Source organism: Copadichromis virginalis, linkage group LG10 (assembly GCF_057382275.1).
Source record: "Copadichromis virginalis isolate Kocher_CV1m ecotype Utaka linkage group LG10, C_Virginalis_male_GT1.1, whole genome shotgun sequence".
Taxonomy (NCBI): Eukaryota; Metazoa; Chordata; class Actinopteri; order Cichliformes; family Cichlidae; genus Copadichromis; species Copadichromis virginalis.
The window spans coordinates 7,387,595-7,405,025 of NC_140627.1; the positions used below are offsets into that span (position 1 = coordinate 7,387,595).

The 17,431-nt window shown below is 44.9% G+C and overlaps 1 protein-coding gene across 1 annotated transcript; it reads right to left on the reverse strand.

Annotated features, from left to right (window-relative positions):
• Positions 1-14,712: 14,712 nt before the first annotated feature.
• On the reverse strand, positions 14,713-17,166 carry LOC146699763 (E3 SUMO-protein ligase ZBED1-like). Its single transcript, XM_085471353.1, has 3 exons — positions 16,374-17,166; positions 15,424-15,768; positions 14,713-15,180 (listed from the first exon to the last, which is right to left on the reverse strand). The coding sequence occupies exons 1-3, from the start codon at positions 16,843-16,845 to the stop codon at positions 14,753-14,755; spliced, it is 1,245 nt and encodes a 414-aa protein (XP_085327479.1). The 5' UTR covers positions 16,846-17,166; the 3' UTR covers positions 14,713-14,752.
• Between the last annotated feature and the right edge of the window lie 265 nt (positions 17,167-17,431).

A 17,431-nucleotide genomic window follows, 5' to 3' on the forward strand; every position in this document is an offset into this window, starting at 1 on the left:
ACAGATCCGGGCCATACAAATTTTGCTATGTGGGAGGAATTATGTAAAAATAGAAACATCATAAAAATGAAAATGAACATCAGTATGGCCATCATTATTTGCTTGGAAAGTCTAAAGTTCCATGGCTTTGAACAGCTAGAGAACGTAATGCCCAGCTTAGAGTGACTAAAAGTAACTTCTTTTTGTCACGGTTTGCCGGGGCAAGCTGTGTGGAATATGAAATAGGACCCAAAATGCGGCAGCTCTGGTGCAGATGAGTGTTTATTTACAGGGGTGTGAGTACAAACAGCGGTGGCGACAAAACATGAAACCGGAAACCTAAACTGGGTAAACTAATAAGACAAACCAGAATGAGGATGCAGGGAGGTCCGGAGAAATACATACGGGGAGACGCAGGGAGACCGAGGGGAAACAACACAGACGAACCAGCGATTACCAAGACAGAAAATACAACTTAAATACACTCAGAGAACACAGGGAGATTACACACAGGTGGGAGACACAGCTGGGAGTGATTAACATGACGAGACCAGGGAGGCAAACTGAAAACACTCACATAAGACGCAGACCTTCACAATAAAACAGGAACACACGGGGGGGAACAGGGTAAACACCAATTAGAGAACAGAACCAAAATCGCGAAGAGAAAACACAAAACTCTGGGTCAAAAGGACCCAGGATCATGACAGTACCCCCCCCCCCCCCTCAAAGGCTGGCCCCAGACAGCCCAACAAGAAACAAAACAGCCAGAAAAAACAGAAAACAACCCGACCAGGGCGGGCGGCGGGGGCCCAGGAAGGAGGGCTCGAAGCAAAACAAAACCGGAGCACCAGAAGGCCAAAAGACAAAAACAAAAAACTAGTCCAAAACCAAAAGAAACGAAGCACACCAGAACACAGGAAAAAACAGAGTCCAAAACAGAAGAGTTCAGGGGGCCGGCCAGGGGGCCGACAGCACAGGAGTCCAAAACAGTTCAGGGGGCCGGCCAGGGGGCCGACAGCACAGGAGTCCAAACAGTTCAGGGGGCCGACCGTGCGGACGGCAACGGCGGCGACGTGGACACAGTTCGGGGGGCCGGCCGTGCGGAAGGCAACGGCGGCCACTCAGGCGATGGCGGTCCGGGGGCCGGCCGTGCGGAAGGCAACGGCGGCCACTCAGGCGAATAGGGTCCGGGGGCCGGCCGTGCGGAAGGCAACGGCGGTGACTCAGGCGATGGCGATCCGGACCAGGCGAGGCTGCAGAGGCTGGACTAGGCGAAGCACAGGCTGAAGCCGGACCAGGCGAAGCACAGGCAGAGGCCGGACCAGGCGAAGCACAGGCAGAGGCCGGACCAGGCGAGGCTGAAGGCTCGGAGGCCGGGCCAGGCGAGGCTGAAGACACGGAGGCTGGGCCAGGCGAGGCTGAAGACACGGAGGCTGGGCCAGGCGAGGCTGAAGACACGGAGGCTGGACCAGGTGAGGCTGAAGGCCCTGGAGCTGCAGCAGGCGAGGATGATGATGGAGCTACAGCAGGCGGCTGGACGGGCTGAACGGGCCCCTCGGACCCTCCAGCGGAGGCAGGAGGCTGAACGGGCCCCTCGGACCCTCCAGCGGAGACAGGAGACGAAGGCCGGAGCGGTCCCTCGGACCCTCCAGCGGAGACAGGAGACGAAGGTCGGAGCGGTCCTACGGACCCTCCAGCGGAGACAGGAGACGAAGGCCGGAGCGGTCCCACGGACCCTCCAGCAGAAGTCACCACTAAGCCAGCAGTCATGGACTCCTCTGGCAAACACGAAGGCAACTGGCGATGCACTGAGCACTGGCTCTGCCCAGGCAACGCTGACATGGTGCAGTTCTCAGGTGGCTGCATAAACTTCAGGGGTCCAGAATCAGCCGGGGACTGAGACCTAGCCTCTGGGGAAGCCCTGGAGCGGCAAACTGTGCCAATGGCGGCTGAACCATGAAAAGCACCTTGAGGTGATATTAGACTTTCTCCCTGCATGGAGTGAATGAGTGAAACCGGTGATACTGGAGCCAGAGCTACGGGTAGCGGGGGCACTGGAGCTACTGGGGCCTGCGCTACAGGCGGCACTGGAGCTACTGGGGCCTGCGCTACAGGCGGCACTGGAGACTGAACTGAGGGTGGCACTGGAGACTGAACTGAGGGTGGCACTGGAGACTGAACTGAAGGGGACACTGGAGACTGAACTGAAGGAGGCACAGGAGAATGAACTGAAGGAGGCACAGGAGAATGAACTGAAGGAGGCACAGGAGAATGAACTGAAGGAGGCACAGGAGACTGAGCTGAGAGGAGCACTGGCTGCGGGGGAGCTAACCGAGCTGAGAGTGGCTGCGGGGGAGCTAACCGAGCTGAGAGTGGCTGCGGGGGAGCTAACCGAGCTGAGAGTGGCTGCGGGGGAGCTAACTTAGCTGCCGGTAGCTGCACAGGCGATAAGCAGCTCGCGTTGACATCCGCCACACAAAACGCAGCCCCTGAATGAACAGTCATGCAGTCCGAAAATGAAAAAGAGTCCTCACTCACCACAGCCGGCTATTTAGAAGCCCGAACGTCCGGCTGTGGGGTGGCGCGCTTGCGGCGCGATCGGCGTTTCCTCCCCGCAGACGGCTCCGACGGGCCGGGCAAGATCACATCCGGCGAGTCGGGCAGCGAGGCAGGAGTGGCTGAGAGAAGGCGCGGTGTGAGCCGGAGAAAAGCCTGCATGGTCGGAGGAAGCGACTGCAGAAGCCATGGCAGGCCAGAAAAGAGCCGTTGTAGCCGACTTTCCACGGCACGACGAAGCTCCTCTGGAGGGTTCTCCAGCCATAGCCCGAGGAGAATCTCCACATTGTACGCAATGTCGTCCTGGAGCTCCTCGGACGGATTCACTGCCGCTGGGTCCATGGTGGCTGGTTCGTACTGTCGCGGTTTGCCGGGGCAAGCCGTGTGGAATATGAAATAGGACCCAAAATGCGGCAGCTCTGGTGCAGATGAGTGTTTATTTACAGGGGTGTGAGTACAAACAGCGGTGGCGACAAAACATGAAACCGGAAACCTAAACTGGGTAAACTAATAAGACAAACCAGAATGAGGATGCAGGGAGGTCTGGAGAAATACATACGGGGAGACCGAGGGGAAACAACACAGACGAACCAGCGATTACCAAGACAGAAAATACAACTTAAATACACTCAGAGAACACAGGGAGATTACACACAGGTGGGAGACACAGCTGGGAGTGATTAACATGACGAGACCAGGGAGGCAAACTGAAAACACTCACATAAGACGCAGACCTTCACAATAAAACAGGAACACACGGGGGGGAACAGGGTAAACACCAATTAGAGAACAGAACCAAAATCGCGAAGAGAAAACACAAAATGCTGGGTCAAAAGGACCCAGGATCATGACACTTTTAACATTCTGTCATTCTGCTTCTATATCAAAAATCCACTAAAAATAGTCATTTGAAAAAAAAATATTCGCCACTTTTCATCAGTTTGGGTTCCTCTGTTTATAGCAATTTTTAGAAAAGAATCGAATACCTTTGTCACTATACAGTTGTACAGTGAGATACAGAGCATCTCCTACTCATTGCAAACATGCTGGGGGGGTGGCTCTATCCGCCTTAGTGCAGCTGCCATGCCATACTGTGATGCAGTAAGTTAGTAGACTCTCAATGGGCGAGTGGTGGAAGGTCAGCAGAGGATATTTGGGATGATTGCATTAAAGGCTGAGCTGTAGTCCATGAAGAGCATTCTGGCGTAGCTCTGCCGCTGTTCTAGGTGACTCAGCACCGAGTGGAGGGTGATGGCATCTTCTGTGAATCTGTTTGCAAACTGGTGGGGGTCGAATTCTGGGGGGAGGTAATCCTTGGTGTGCTGAAGGACTAGTCTCTCAAAGCATTTCATGATTACCGGTGTGAGGGCCACAGGGCAATAATAGTTCAGGCTGGTGATGGGAGACTTCTTTGGCACTGGGATGATTGTGGCTGATTTTAGACAGGATGGGATGGCTGCTTCATCCAGTGAGAGATTGAAGATTCTGGTGAAGATGAGGGTGAGTTGGTGGGGACATGGTCTTAGCAATTTACCACATATTCCGTCTGGACTGGCCGTCTTCCTGGGGTTCACTGCTAGGAACACACATCTGACATCGTGCTCCGTTACAGTGAATGGAGTGGTGCAGGAACCAGGTGAGGATGAGGATGGGAGCAGGGCTGAGGCAGATGAATGCTGCTGTTGTGGTGTTTCAAAGCGGGCGAAGAAGCTTTTTATTTCCTCTGCTAGCTGCACACTCAGGTTTTCTGTTTTCACAGTTCTGCCTCTGTGGTTTATGATGTCTATTATTCCCTGCCACACCTCTTGTGTGTTGTTGCTGGACAGGTGGGACCCCTTTTCAGGTCAGCTCGAGCAGACCTGTACAGAGCTCTGTCAACAGACCTAAAGTCGGCATTGTGGTCTTTGAGGAGTGTGCAGACCTCACTGGTCATCCAGGGTTTTTGGTTTGGGAAAACCCGAATGCTTTTGTCCACAGTCACATTTGCAATACAGAACTTGCTATAGTCCAGTACTGATCCTGTGAAAGTTTCTAATGCAATATATTATACTTTACCAATGTAACACTGCATGCCAAATCAATTTTGAAAATATCTGTGAATTTTGTATTGAAAAATGCAGGTATCTTTCAGATATATTTTTATGTTATCAAAAATGTATTAAATGTTACAAGAATGCAATAAAAAAATATAACCAAACAAGCTTAATTTACAGTTTGAAATACAGAACATAATGAAAATATATAAATAACTACCTATTAATCCCCATATCCAAGTATCAAGACGTGTAAAAACAAATTACATTGATAAGGTTTCCGAAAGAGACTCAGGCGTAGGCCAGGGTATTCCTTTAAGCGAAGAACAGTGCGTTTATTCACAGTGAACACAATCACCAAGTGGCTATATACAACGTGCAGGGGAAACGGGTCCGGGTCGCCAGGGTCCGTGGGAAACAGGGTTAGGGGGAAGGGTGCTCCACACTTTCTGTACAAAAGTTCCTCCTCAGTCACTCCTCTCAGAATCCGGTTCCAAAAAAACGATCTAAACACAAAATGTTGGGTTAGCGGGATAATTACAAAAGGCTCTGAAGATACAGGTTGGCAGATACACAAGTTTAACTGACGTTGATAGCTCAACGATCCAGCGAAGACTAGTGCAGACTCGCCATCTAAGTAGTGCAGTAATCAGCTGGGATCAGCGGCTGGTGCGGTGATGAGCAGGTGTGTGGGCCAGCAGCGGGAGCCCGCAATGAGCGTTGCTGCGGCGAGAGAGAGAGTGAGAGAGAGCAAGCAAACCACAAACATATTGCCCAATAGAGGATCGACCAGCGGGGCACAGGGACCATGACATACATTCTTTCCTCAGTTTCTATTAATAAGACTTAAATTTACATGAAATTATTCAAAATTATATACATTATTCATAAGGAGACAAAGAATTCAGAAACAACACGGAGAATGTCTTGATGCATGCTCAATCATCCAGGTTGATTCTGTTCATCTGGACGTAGCGTTTTCAATGGGAGAAAAGTTTCGTCACTCATCCAAGTGACTTCTTCAGTCTCAGCTGACTGCAGGTTTCCCTAATCTTATAATAATAATAATAATGGATTCCATTTATATAGCGCTTTTTGAGACCCTCAAAGCACTTTACAATTCCACTATTCATTCACACACGGGTGGAGGCAAACTACAGTTGTAGCCACAGCTGCCCCGGGGCAGACTGACAGAAGCAATGCTGCCATATCGCGCCATCGGCCCCTGAGGCCAACACCAGTAGGCAGTAGGTGAAGTGTCTTGCCCAAGGACACAACGACAGAGACTGTGGGAGCCGGGGCTCAAACCGGCAACCTTCCAATTACAAGACGAACTGCCAACTCTCATTATGCAATGTACTGTTTAAAAGAAAAAAATTTTTTTGCCTTGACAACATACATTCATCTTCATTTCAAATAAGTAGTTATTTTTCACACAGAGAGCAATACCATTCTCCAGCCTCTGCTGTCCAAAAGTACTCTGTATTCATCTGGAGGCACTGTGTGTGAAACCACTTTAAATAGCACTCATGCAGGAACAAAGCAATTGTATACAATGAAGTGAGGGAATGGAGCTATAAATAGATTAATATAGAGATATGAAAATAAACTTATATATAGACATAGGAACACAAGTTTTAACATTAATGTTTCTGGGATATAATAAACAATATAAGCATACAGGTGTCTAAGCAAACATTGTGGCATATAAAGTGAGAGAGTGCAGTGAGTCATGTTTATTCCTGTTCAATATGTGTCTAACACAAGTGGATGAATTAAAAAGTCTGACAGCAGCAGCAACAACAGGCAATGCCTTTTTGATGACTTTCTATCTGTTTAAACCTTTTTCTTTGATGCCTGTATCCCAGCTTGAAGAGTCCTGGACCCTTTTTATAGTCAGTGGGTGTGTAGGCAAACAACTCCGGCTTGTCACACAGTTGGATTTCCTGGTATTTGTAAAATGGCACTATCTACAAATCAGGACACATTAACTATGATATTAAAAAATGACATGATGACATAGTTCTTGGTCAGTTTACCAAGCATTTCTCAGTTTTGTTCTTTATAGTTCTGTTCATCATATCATTGTTTGTGAGTCCTGGATTATTTGATGATATGTTTACATTATGTATTCTTTTGTTTTCAGTTCCATATTGCTTTTAAGTGTAGTTCTTCTTCGGCGTTCCACAAGTGGATGGAACATTTGTGAAAACACTCTAGTGTTAAAGCCAGTCTTGTCTTCATGTCTGTTTATGGTTTTGTCTGTGTCAAGCTCGTGTGTCTTAGTCTGTGTTTTAGTTTGGTTGCCTCTTGTCTCTTTCTTGTGTTGAGTCTTACTTCCACTGTCTTCTTATTCCCAATGTATCCCTGCTGTGTTACACAGCTGTCTCCAATTCCCCTAATCGTCATCCTATTTATTCATTTTGCCAATCTCCCGGTCTGAAGTACATTATTCTATTCGATTCTATTCTATTCATACAGCACCAAATCGCAACAACAGTCACCTAAAGACACTTTATGTTGCTGGGTAAAAACACAACAATAATACAAAGGAAACCCCAACAATTTAAGTACCCCATATGAGCTAAAATTTAGTGTGAGTGGGAAGGAAAAACTCAATTTGAAGAGGTAGAAACATCTGGCAGAAAAAGGCTCAAGGAGAGACAGCCATCTACTGTGACTGGCTGAGGTTGATGAAAAGGAGACAGGACAACATATACACTGTGCAAGAGATACATACTAACAAATGATTAAATGCAGAGAGGTGTATAAACACAGAACGAGCAAAGAAGGAAAAAATTCATACATGATGGGAAGCCTGCAAGAGCCTAGGCTTATTGCAGCACAAATAAGGGAAGATTCAGGGTCACCTGATCCACTATAACTGTATTATTAGTCAAAACTGAGGGTTTTAATGCTAATCTCAAAAGCAGAGACGGGTGTTTGTCTTCTGAATTAATATAGAATAGAATTCAACTTTATTGTCATTTGCACATGTCACAGGTACAAGGCAACGAAATGCAGTTTGCATCCATCAAGAAGTGCTTTAGCCATGATATAGATATATTACAATATATATTAGCAATAATATAGGTATGTAAGTATATTACAGAAATTGGTCTATTATGGTATGTTACAATGTACACGGTATGAAGTATGTTATGAATATGCTATAATTATAAGTATGTACAGGCTGTAGTGAGTAAAAGCTATGTACAGGTGATGAAAAGGATATAAATATGAAAAACTATACAGAAATATGAGATATACAGCTATACAGAAATGTGAACTATGCAGGTTATAAACAGTTGTAGAATTAAAAATTATCGTATTGTACAGAATGATGTGAGCTGCATCCACAGAAGAGAGGCCTGAGAGATGAAGACTCTGATTCCCGTTGAACCTTAAAATTCTATAGGAACCACAAGTACACCTAATATTCCAAAATTAAAATCTGGATTTCAAAGCGAGTCAGTGAAGACAAGCAAATATGCTATCTCTTTATAGTCCCTGTCATGAATCTCTCCGCAGCACTTTTGATCCATCAATATTAAACAATTATTGATGCAGCGGATTGAGATGAAACCTGGCCCACAGGTACAGTAGGTGTCCCAGAGGAGGAATGTGTTGAAAGTTGAACCTCAACTATTCAGGACGATTTTTAATGATTTTTTAAATAGACATAATTCTATTGTATTGGCTGTATTGAACTGAACACAAGTTTCCTTGAATTTCTGAAGAATATTACAGTAAATCTGGCTGAAACCTGGCCCACAGGTACAGCAGGTTTCCCAGAGGAAGAATGTCTTGAAAGTTGGACCTCAACTATTAAGGAAGATTTTTAATGCATTTTGGAAATTGACATAATTGTATTGGCTGTATTGCATTGAATACCAATGACCTTTAATCTTTGAGGAATTTTACAGTAAATCTGGATGAAACCTGGCACACAGGTACAGTAGGTGTCCCAGAGGAGGGATGTGTTGAAATTTGGACCTCAACTACTAAGGACGATTTTTAATGAATTTTTGAAATTGACATAATTGTATTGACTGTATTGAATTGAATACAAGTTTCTTGTAATTTCTGAGTAATATTACAGTAGATCTGGATGAAACTTGGTACAGAGGTACAGTAGGTGTCCCAGAAGAGAAATGTGTTGAAAGTTGGACCTCAGCCCTCCTAGCTGTGGTTTCGAGTGGAGAAGGGGTCCAGCGGCAGGGAGACACTGCTTTTACCCCTCTGTTGCGAACCATTGCCATAAGTTACCGGTTGCAGTTCCGGGTCAAGCCACCTCGTTTCCAGAGAGTCGTAAACACGACTGTCGGCCCCGAGGCAGCCATGATAATCAGAGAGGAAATAAAGGCGCTATTGCAGAAAAGAGCAATAGTGGAGTGGTCCCTGCTTCGGATTCAGACAAAGGTTGGTACAACCGTTATTTTGTTGTTCCGAAAAAAGGGGGAGGGCTTCGTCCTATCCTAGACCTGCGAGTCTTGAACACGTATCTAAGAACGTACAAGTTCAAGATGCTAACCCTCGACAGCTCTTGAATGCAGTTGGCCCGGGAGATTGGTTTGCAACAACCTGAAACACAGGCAGTTTCTGAGGTTTGCATTCGAGGGCGTAGCCTACAAATACCGGTTGCTGCCGTTTGGGTTATCGCTCGCTCCTCGCACCTTTGCGAAATGTGCCGAAGCAGCGCTAGCGCCCCTCAGAGAGAGACGCATCCGCATCTTAGCCTACCTAGACGACTGGGCTCTCATAGCTTGCTCCAGAGAGCAGGCAGAGACACAGCTGTCACTGGTTCTGTCACACATTCAGACACTGGGGTTCTCTGTGAACTTTCGAAAGAGCTCGCTAATCCCGAGTCGGCAGATTTCTTTCCTCGCTTTGGAAATATGCTCGCTTTCCAGCCGCGCATATTTGTCGGAGCACAGAGTGGCCGCATTTCATCACTACCTCGCTCAGTTTCAGCTGGGATGCAGACTACGTTTCCAGACGATATTATGGTTGTTGGGCATGATTGCATCTATGACAGTCGTATTGCCACTTGGACTGTTAAAAATGAGACCGTTTCAACGCTGGACTCTCTCTCACCATCTGTGTGCATCGCGTCACCTCCAGAGGAGGCTGAGGGTAACCGCGTCTTGCGTGCTAGCCTTGGAGGGAGGCTGCTGCATCAGGGCTCTCGGATTTGGAGGGCGTTTTTTCCTAAGGTGGTGTCCACAGATGCTTCCCTAAGAAGGTGGGGAGCGCTGTGCATCAGTGAGAGGGATCTGGTCCACAGCCCAGCACGAGCTGCACATCAACCACTTAGAGCTGTTAGCAGTGTTCTTAGCTCTAAAACATTTCCACCCAGTCCTGGAGGGCTAGCATGTCTTAGTCAGGACGGACAATTCAACAGTGGTGTCTTAGATAAACAGGCAGGGAGGAACACGCTCTCTTCCTCTGTTGAAGCTGTCTCGCTCTCTGCTGTTATGGTGCAGTGTTCTTTTTCTGTCTCTATGAGCCAACCATGTCCAGGGCCACCTGAACCTGGGGCTGGACCTTCTTTCCTGGGGGGGTCCTCTGGTGAGAGAATGGAGGTTACACCCTTTAATAGTGGCTCAGATTTTCAGGGTAATCAGGGTAAGCTTCCAGGGTAAATACTCACTGCCCCCTGTTCTTCTCCATAATCGACCACGATGCATATCTCCAGTTCTAGAGAGAGTGCGTCGGCAGTCTCTCTCTCTGATTCTAGTGGCCCCTTGGTGGCCCACAAGATTGTGGTATGCCGAGATAATCAGCCTGCTAGCAGCCAGTCCTTGGCAGCTTCCTCTCCACAGGGACCTCCTCTCTCAGGCAGGAGGAGAAGTGGTTCATCCGCACCCAGATCTGTGGCGCCTTCATGCTTACCTGCTGAGAGGTTAAACTTGATTGCTACAGGTTTGCCACCTAGTGTGATAGCGACAATTCAGAGCACTAGGGCCTCATCTACTAGAGGCTTGTACGCTTGCAAATGGCGAGCCTTCGAGCAATGGTGCCAGGACTACCACACTCTCCCATTTCAGTGCTCTATTGTGGATGTTTTGACATTCCTGCAGGAGCTGCTGGATAAGGGCCTTTCATTTTCGACAATTAAGGTTTCTTTAGCAGCTAGATCTGCTTGTCATATTGGCTTTGACGGGGTGACACCAGGTGCACATCCCCTTGCCATACGTTTTCTGAAAGGTGTTCGCCGGCAGAGACCCGTGCTTAAGTCGATTGTCCCTGCTTGGTGCTTGTCTTTGGTGCTGGAGGCCCTTTGTAGCCACCCGTTTGAACCCACTGAGTCTGTGGATATGAAATTTATTTCATATAAGACTGCATTACATCTTGCTTTGGCTTCGGCAAAGTGAGTGGGTGACCTTCATGTGCTGTCTGTGCATCCCTCCTGCACGCAGTTCTCTCATCATGGCCACAAGGTCGTATTGCGTCCAAATGCTGCCTATTTTCATGCCTGCATCTTATAGCTCAATGGAGTTTGACTTGCTGAGCTTTTGCTCCCCTCCTTTTGCATCTGAGGAGCAGAGGAGGATGCATTCTCTTTGTCCAGTGCGTGTACTACGCACCTACATTGAGTGCACTCAGAGTGTGTATTTATGGGACCATCTGTTTGTCTGCTTCACTAATCCAAATAGAGGTAGAGCTCTGTCTAAACAGAGGCTGTCCCACTCGATTATGGAAGCTATCTCACTGGCATACGGCACCAGAGGTCATGTGTTGTACCTCATTCCTCTCCTTCAGGGAACAGAAGTTATAAAAATAACTGTTCGTTTGACCAGGTACCAAAATTCTGGCTCTTTTTAGAGAACCGGTTCTTTCGGCTCGACTCACTAAAAAGAGCCGGCTCTTTCAGCTCCCAAGTGGCTCTTCAGGTTGTTTTATTGCTTTAATTAATTTATTATCAACAACAATAGAAAATTATGCACAAAATGAACTACTGATGTAAAAAATTTATTTTTATTTATATATGTTTATTATATAACTATTCTTTTATTTATTCAAACCACACAAAATGTAAAAAGACACAGCTGAGACACCCACATCTACATTATTCTGCATTATTCAGAAATCAGATACGAGATTTAGCCGAGCCATTAGGCTTGAACCATGAAAAGGACTGAACAAGTGGGTTAGCTAATCTCCAAGGATCTATTAGGCTTAACTCTAAACAGAAGTTGTGTAAAAATGAACTTATATGATGGGATTGGAATTTAGAGTGTGATCTATCAAGCCATTTGTCATAAACCATATTGAAATCTCCTCCTAATATAAGATTGTTTGTGGAGTATTTGTGAGATAGTTCTTTTAGGTGATTGGCTATTTCAGTTAATAAAAGTTTGTTCTGAGCAACATTGTTGTAACCATAAGCATTACATAAAATCAGAAAGCTATTATCCACTTTGAGTACAAAAATTAGCCAATGTCCAGATTGCCTTTCCTATGAGTATCAATTTTATTATGAACGTTTTTAAATAGTAAGGCTACACCAGCTGATTTGTTAGTACTGTGACAAATATAAATAGTAGTACTCTATAAAACTGGGAACACTGAATCCCTTAAAATTGAATTCACAAAGTGCAAATGACCTCTAATAAAAATTATTATAGTAAAGTACCAAATAGGTAATATAAACAGTAAGTATTGAGCCTGCCTTTTTAAAACTTTTGGCATTCTTAAAGTTTGGTTGAAGAAAGTAACTTATTTAGTATTGTTAGCAAAACACATTGTACTCATAGAGTAATGTGTGAATAGCTGGACAGTCACCCAGGGAATACCCGAACTCCGCTGATGTAACCGGCGTGCCCTCGGTAGTAGACGTTCTTCCCTTCAGCTCTGGCTTGCTCCATTTTGGGCCAAAATGCAGCTCTTTCCTCCCAGTCTAGTTTGGAGAAATCTTCCTGGGTGTGCAAGGAGCTAGATGCCTCCTCCTCCAGGAATTCTTGGTCAGATTTCCAGAAAGTGTCTCTGTAGTGGTGAACTGAACTATTATTTGTTGAGGATTGCCCGCTTCTTTTTTCACAAGGCGATGGTGGGTGTCCACAGCGTTGCCGAGTGAAGAAGTGAAGAAGCCCAATGTGGCACGATCTTAGCTAAGATGTCGATAACTTCTTTGCTTCTTCGTCGTTTTTTTCTTTTCAGTGTTGAATTTTCAAGTTCCAGCGACGCATGTATTGTTCTAGCCCTTGTGATGTCCACGGGTCATTTTTGTCCTCTAAAGAAATCTTTTGCTATCAAAAATGTGTTTTTTATTCATCAAATGGTCTGAAAATAACAGAAGTTATTCATTACTATACTATGAATGATTGGAATAAGTTTTAAGTAATTTGATTTATTTATGTGGTTTTTATTGAATTTTATAACATTGGTGGTCCTTGTAGGACAAAAATGACCCCAAAGTACAAAGTGTTGCAAAGAGCCGTATTTTCACACCATACTGCTTTCAAACATCTTTGATCTTGGATCACTGATGTGTGGGGTCAAGCACTGGTCATAACAACCACAACAGGCAGCACAATGAGGAGGCAGGTGCTCTATATTCAATGAAATTTTATTTATACAGCACCAAATCACAACAACAGTCGCATCAAAGTGTTTCGTATTGTAAGGTAGACTCTACAATAATACATACACAGAAAGTATGCTCAAAAGCCTCCATTGCACTGGAGATTTGCATACTTTGATGAGCATACTTTTTTTTACCATGTTGTGCAAAGCAATGACCAGTAGGACAAAGCACATATTGTCCTCTAGTATAATGAGGAGGGAGAATCAATGTTCAGGAAGATCCAGGGTTAGAAGATATAGAAAATATTGTCAATATTTAGAGCACATGCTACCCTTTCTCTGAAAAAGCACATCAGCCACCTGCAGAAGTGGAAGAAGGCTATGAAGTGAAGGAAAGTGATGAAGAATCTGAACTATGTTCAAGTAGGTTCTCAGGCATCCAGGACATGGTAGTCTGAGGAGCTTGGAGAGAAAGTGACTGGGCTTCTTGAAGTTTCTTGAATTTTCAGAATGTGAAACTGAAATAGAAGATGTGTCAGAGGACTACACATCATCCATTTCAATTATGATGAAGACAAAGAATCAAGCAGGAAAGAGGAATCAGCTGAGACAGAGGAATATTTGCAGTAACGTGAGGAAACACTGATCTGGTCTTCTAACCTTCCCAGTGACAGACAATGCATGACTCTCTCATGTGCCTCAGAGAAAGATGATCTACCACAGTCCAAGCACATGTGCCAGGTCCCATACTCCTTCAGTGGCTTTTCTACTCGAGTACTGAAAGCATTATACACAGTGTATTCTGCTTGTATTCTGCTTTTTAACGTTCACGTGCCAATGGATGCATCAGAGACCAAGTTGGGGTTCAGTAACTTGCCCAATGACACCTTGGTAAGAACTCCAGACTAGAGCACACAGAGATTGAACCAACAACCATCCAATTAGCAGATGACCTGCTCTACAGCCAACTCGATGACGAACAAGGAGGGACAACGAGAGAGGAAGAAAAATGGACCGAATGCAGCTGTAGGTAGAGCTGGGCGATATGAGATTTTTCCATATCACGATATGTTTTTTTCATTTCAGGCGATAACGATATCTATCACGATATAAGCCAAATAACTAAATTTGTAAGATTTAAATGTGCCGTTGCTCACAAGTAAAATGTGAAATAATCAGCCGCTTGTTTTGATTTAAATATTTATTTCCCATAATAAGTTAAACAGGGCAGATGTACTTAAGGAAAATGAGACTTCAGTTTCAAATAAATAAAGGCAAATATTGCAAACTAAACAAAAAGCAGCCACTAAAGCGTTTAAGTTTGAAAATAGAACAAACAAAACAGACTACTAAATTGTCACTTCCACTTAGAAACAAAATATTAATTCTAAAAATAAATCTTAGTTTTTTTTACAGAAGAACAGACAAAATTGACTAACTTTTGTCAATATCAAATGAACTGAGAACTAAAAGGAAATTCTCACTCTCCTTGTTGTATAGCTGAGCTTTTCCAACAGTTTTAAAATAAAGATGCTAACAGAACATTCTTTAAATCCTAGGTACACATCCAAGGTGCAACACACACACACACACACACACACACACACACACATATATATATATATATATATAAACTTTAGTCTGAAAAAAGCCTACAGGTTGTGGGACAGGAAGACAAGTCTATCCACTGCTTCAGGCTTTAAAGCGGCCCTGTGGCAAGTCACAATATTACCCCCTGTACTAAATACCCTCTCAGAGGGGCTGCTGGTTGCGGGGATGCACAGGTAGCGCTTTGCCAGGCAGCTAACTCTTGGGAAGCTTCTGTCGTTGATTTTCCACCACTCAAGTGGGTCCATTTCACTGTCTGCATCAGGTGCCAGCAAGTACTTTTCAAGCTCCTTTTCAACTGTCTCTTTCTCAGTGAGCCCTGTGCTGGTGGGGTGGGATTTCTTAAAGAAACTGCCCAGTGACTTTCTCTGTTTCTTCTGGGTTGGTAGTACTGCAGCAGCTCCACCATCTTCTGTTTCCTCCGTTCCAGCTGAAGTGGATGGGTGCTCAATTTGCCCCAACATCTCATACACTGCTCTCATTTTGATGGCATCAATGTGTTCTGCATTAATGTATTGTACTTTGAAGCGCGGATCTAGCAGGGTTGCAACATCAAGCAGTTCATTTGTAATCTGGTCATTGTACTTTTCATCAAGGTATGTCATGACTGTCATCTTAAGGTCTTTTGTAAGTTGTGTTTCATCCTCAGATGGTTTCAGAATCTGTGTTCTGAAAAGGTGAAGCATCGGCTTGAGGTAGGACACACTCACGTAACACTCTCCAGAAAGTGAATCTGTGAATTCCAGTAGTGGGTTCAGGGCCACATGCACAGACTCCAGAACATCTAGATCTTGCCAGGAAGGAACCAAGTGCCTGGTCTTCTTATCTGCACTGAGGACCTGAGAGATAGCTTTATGTTGCTCCAGAACCCTCCCAACCATTTTTTGGCGTGAGCCCCACCTGGTGGGCGACTCTGTCACTAACTTGTGCTGGGGTAGGTGAAGCTCCTCCTGAGCAGCAGCCAATTCCCTTTTCTTCTTCCAAGAGAAACTGAAGGTGGCCACCACTCTCTTACACACGGCCACAGCTCGCTCCATCCTCTTGTCTTTGCCGGCTTTTTCTGTGGATAAAAAGGTAAATAATAGCACATATTAACCTCAGAATTTAATTTAAGATTTTTGATTTTTTTTTTCCAGTCACAAATAAATTTCACTGCCCTGAAAACACATTTACTTGCTATGATTGTACTTTTACTTTTTTAAATTTTGCTGACAGACTGACCAAATTTTTTTTTCTTATATTTAAAAAGGTGACAGAGGCTGGTGTTATCAACATCATTGTTTGACGTTTTCATCACTTGTTCTTTTTGTCTTGAATTGCCCCATTTGGTGGAATCGTAATTTAATGTTCTTTATAGGAAAAAGAGCTGAGGTTCTGTATTAGCCAATTGGGATCCTGATAGAACCCCAAAATTCTAAATTTTATTTGGCACATTTTGTCAACTTGATTTACACTGAAGAGTGACTGAATATTTGCCTATTATGCATGCCAACAGCAACTATTACCTCAAATAAATAGGCTGACATGAAGAATATTCTTTCTGATGTTTATTTTTTAACAATAACCATTGAAGTGATTTAGATCTCTAGCTTTTAATATGTTTACATGGGCTCAAAAACACAATTAAAAGAGGCATTTTTAATTTTATTCTGCTTCCCAACTTACCGATAGCTGAGTGAAGTCGATGTCTGAAGCACTGCAGCCGGGTCCAGTTATTCAGGGATGTGGCCTTCACTATATTTGTCCCACTATCGGTTGTGATGCAGACTTGTTTGTCTTCACTCAGTCCCCAGGATGCAAGCGCTTCTGACAGTCCTAATGCAATTACTTCACCCGTGTGGTCGTCGGGAAGGTAGGCAGCTTGAAGACATTTGCTTTTCAGATTCCAGTCTTGGTCGATATAGTGGGCAGTAAGGCTAAGGTAAGGTTCTGACGTGCGACTTGACCACATGTCGGATGTAGTAGCGAAGAACGATACAGTTTGTAGCTCCTTCTCAACAGCCTCACGGTACTCTCTATATAGCGTTGGAAGCGCTATCTGAGAGAAATGTTTACGTCCAGGGAGTTGGTAACGAGGATCCAGTACCTTAATTAGCTGCTTGAATCCTTCATTTTCGACCGTGTTTATTGGTAGCATGTCTTTAGCAAGACAGTAGGCTATGGCATTCGTTATGTCGCTATGTCTCTTAGCTTTTTTGTCATATGGTAAGACGCTGGAGAAAGCCGACTCAATTGACTGTTGCTGCTTCGCAGGGATTCCCCCGGTTGTTTTTGATGACAAATTAGCACTTTCAGTCAGAGATTGAGCGTGCTCTTGTGGGTGGCACTGCTTCAGGTGATGAAACAGGTTAGTTGTATTTCCAGTCTTGGTGGGAACATGCTGTCGGCACAACTTACAGTGCGTGCTACTCTGTTTTTTGTCAGACTTCAAATAGCCGAAATATCTCCACACTACGGAACTTTTCCGGCCCTTCCTTTCGACAATCTCTTCGGCATTCGAGCCGTCATCTGTGTTCTCTCGGTTGATTTTTCTCTACTTGGTGCACTCGTTTTCTCCATCACCCAGTCGACACGGCGGTTAGCTGCTAGCTGCTTCGCAAACAAATACGCACGTGCGCCTTGGCACTTGTGCTGTACGTAACAAGTCACGTGACGTGACGCTGCGGCTGTGATTGGTTCGGCTCTGCGCTACTTAATTTGGATTGGCTGACTTTTTTTTTTTC

What these genes read in the sequence shown, in the direction of transcription:
- LOC146699763 (XM_085471353.1), bottom strand. Translation starts at nt 16,845, where the DNA reads ATGCTACCAATAAACACGGTCGAAAATGAAGGATTCAAGCAGCTAATT. An exon ending in TCGACTTCACTCAGCTATCG is followed by an intron (nt 15,769 to 16,373) that starts GTAAGTTGGGAA and finishes TTTTATCCACAG; the next exon opens with AAAAAGCCGGCAAAGACAAG. An exon ending in AGATTCACTTTCTGGAGAGT is followed by an intron (nt 15,181 to 15,423) that starts GTTACGTGAGTG and finishes AAATGAGAGCAG; the next exon opens with TGTATGAGATGTTGGGGCAA.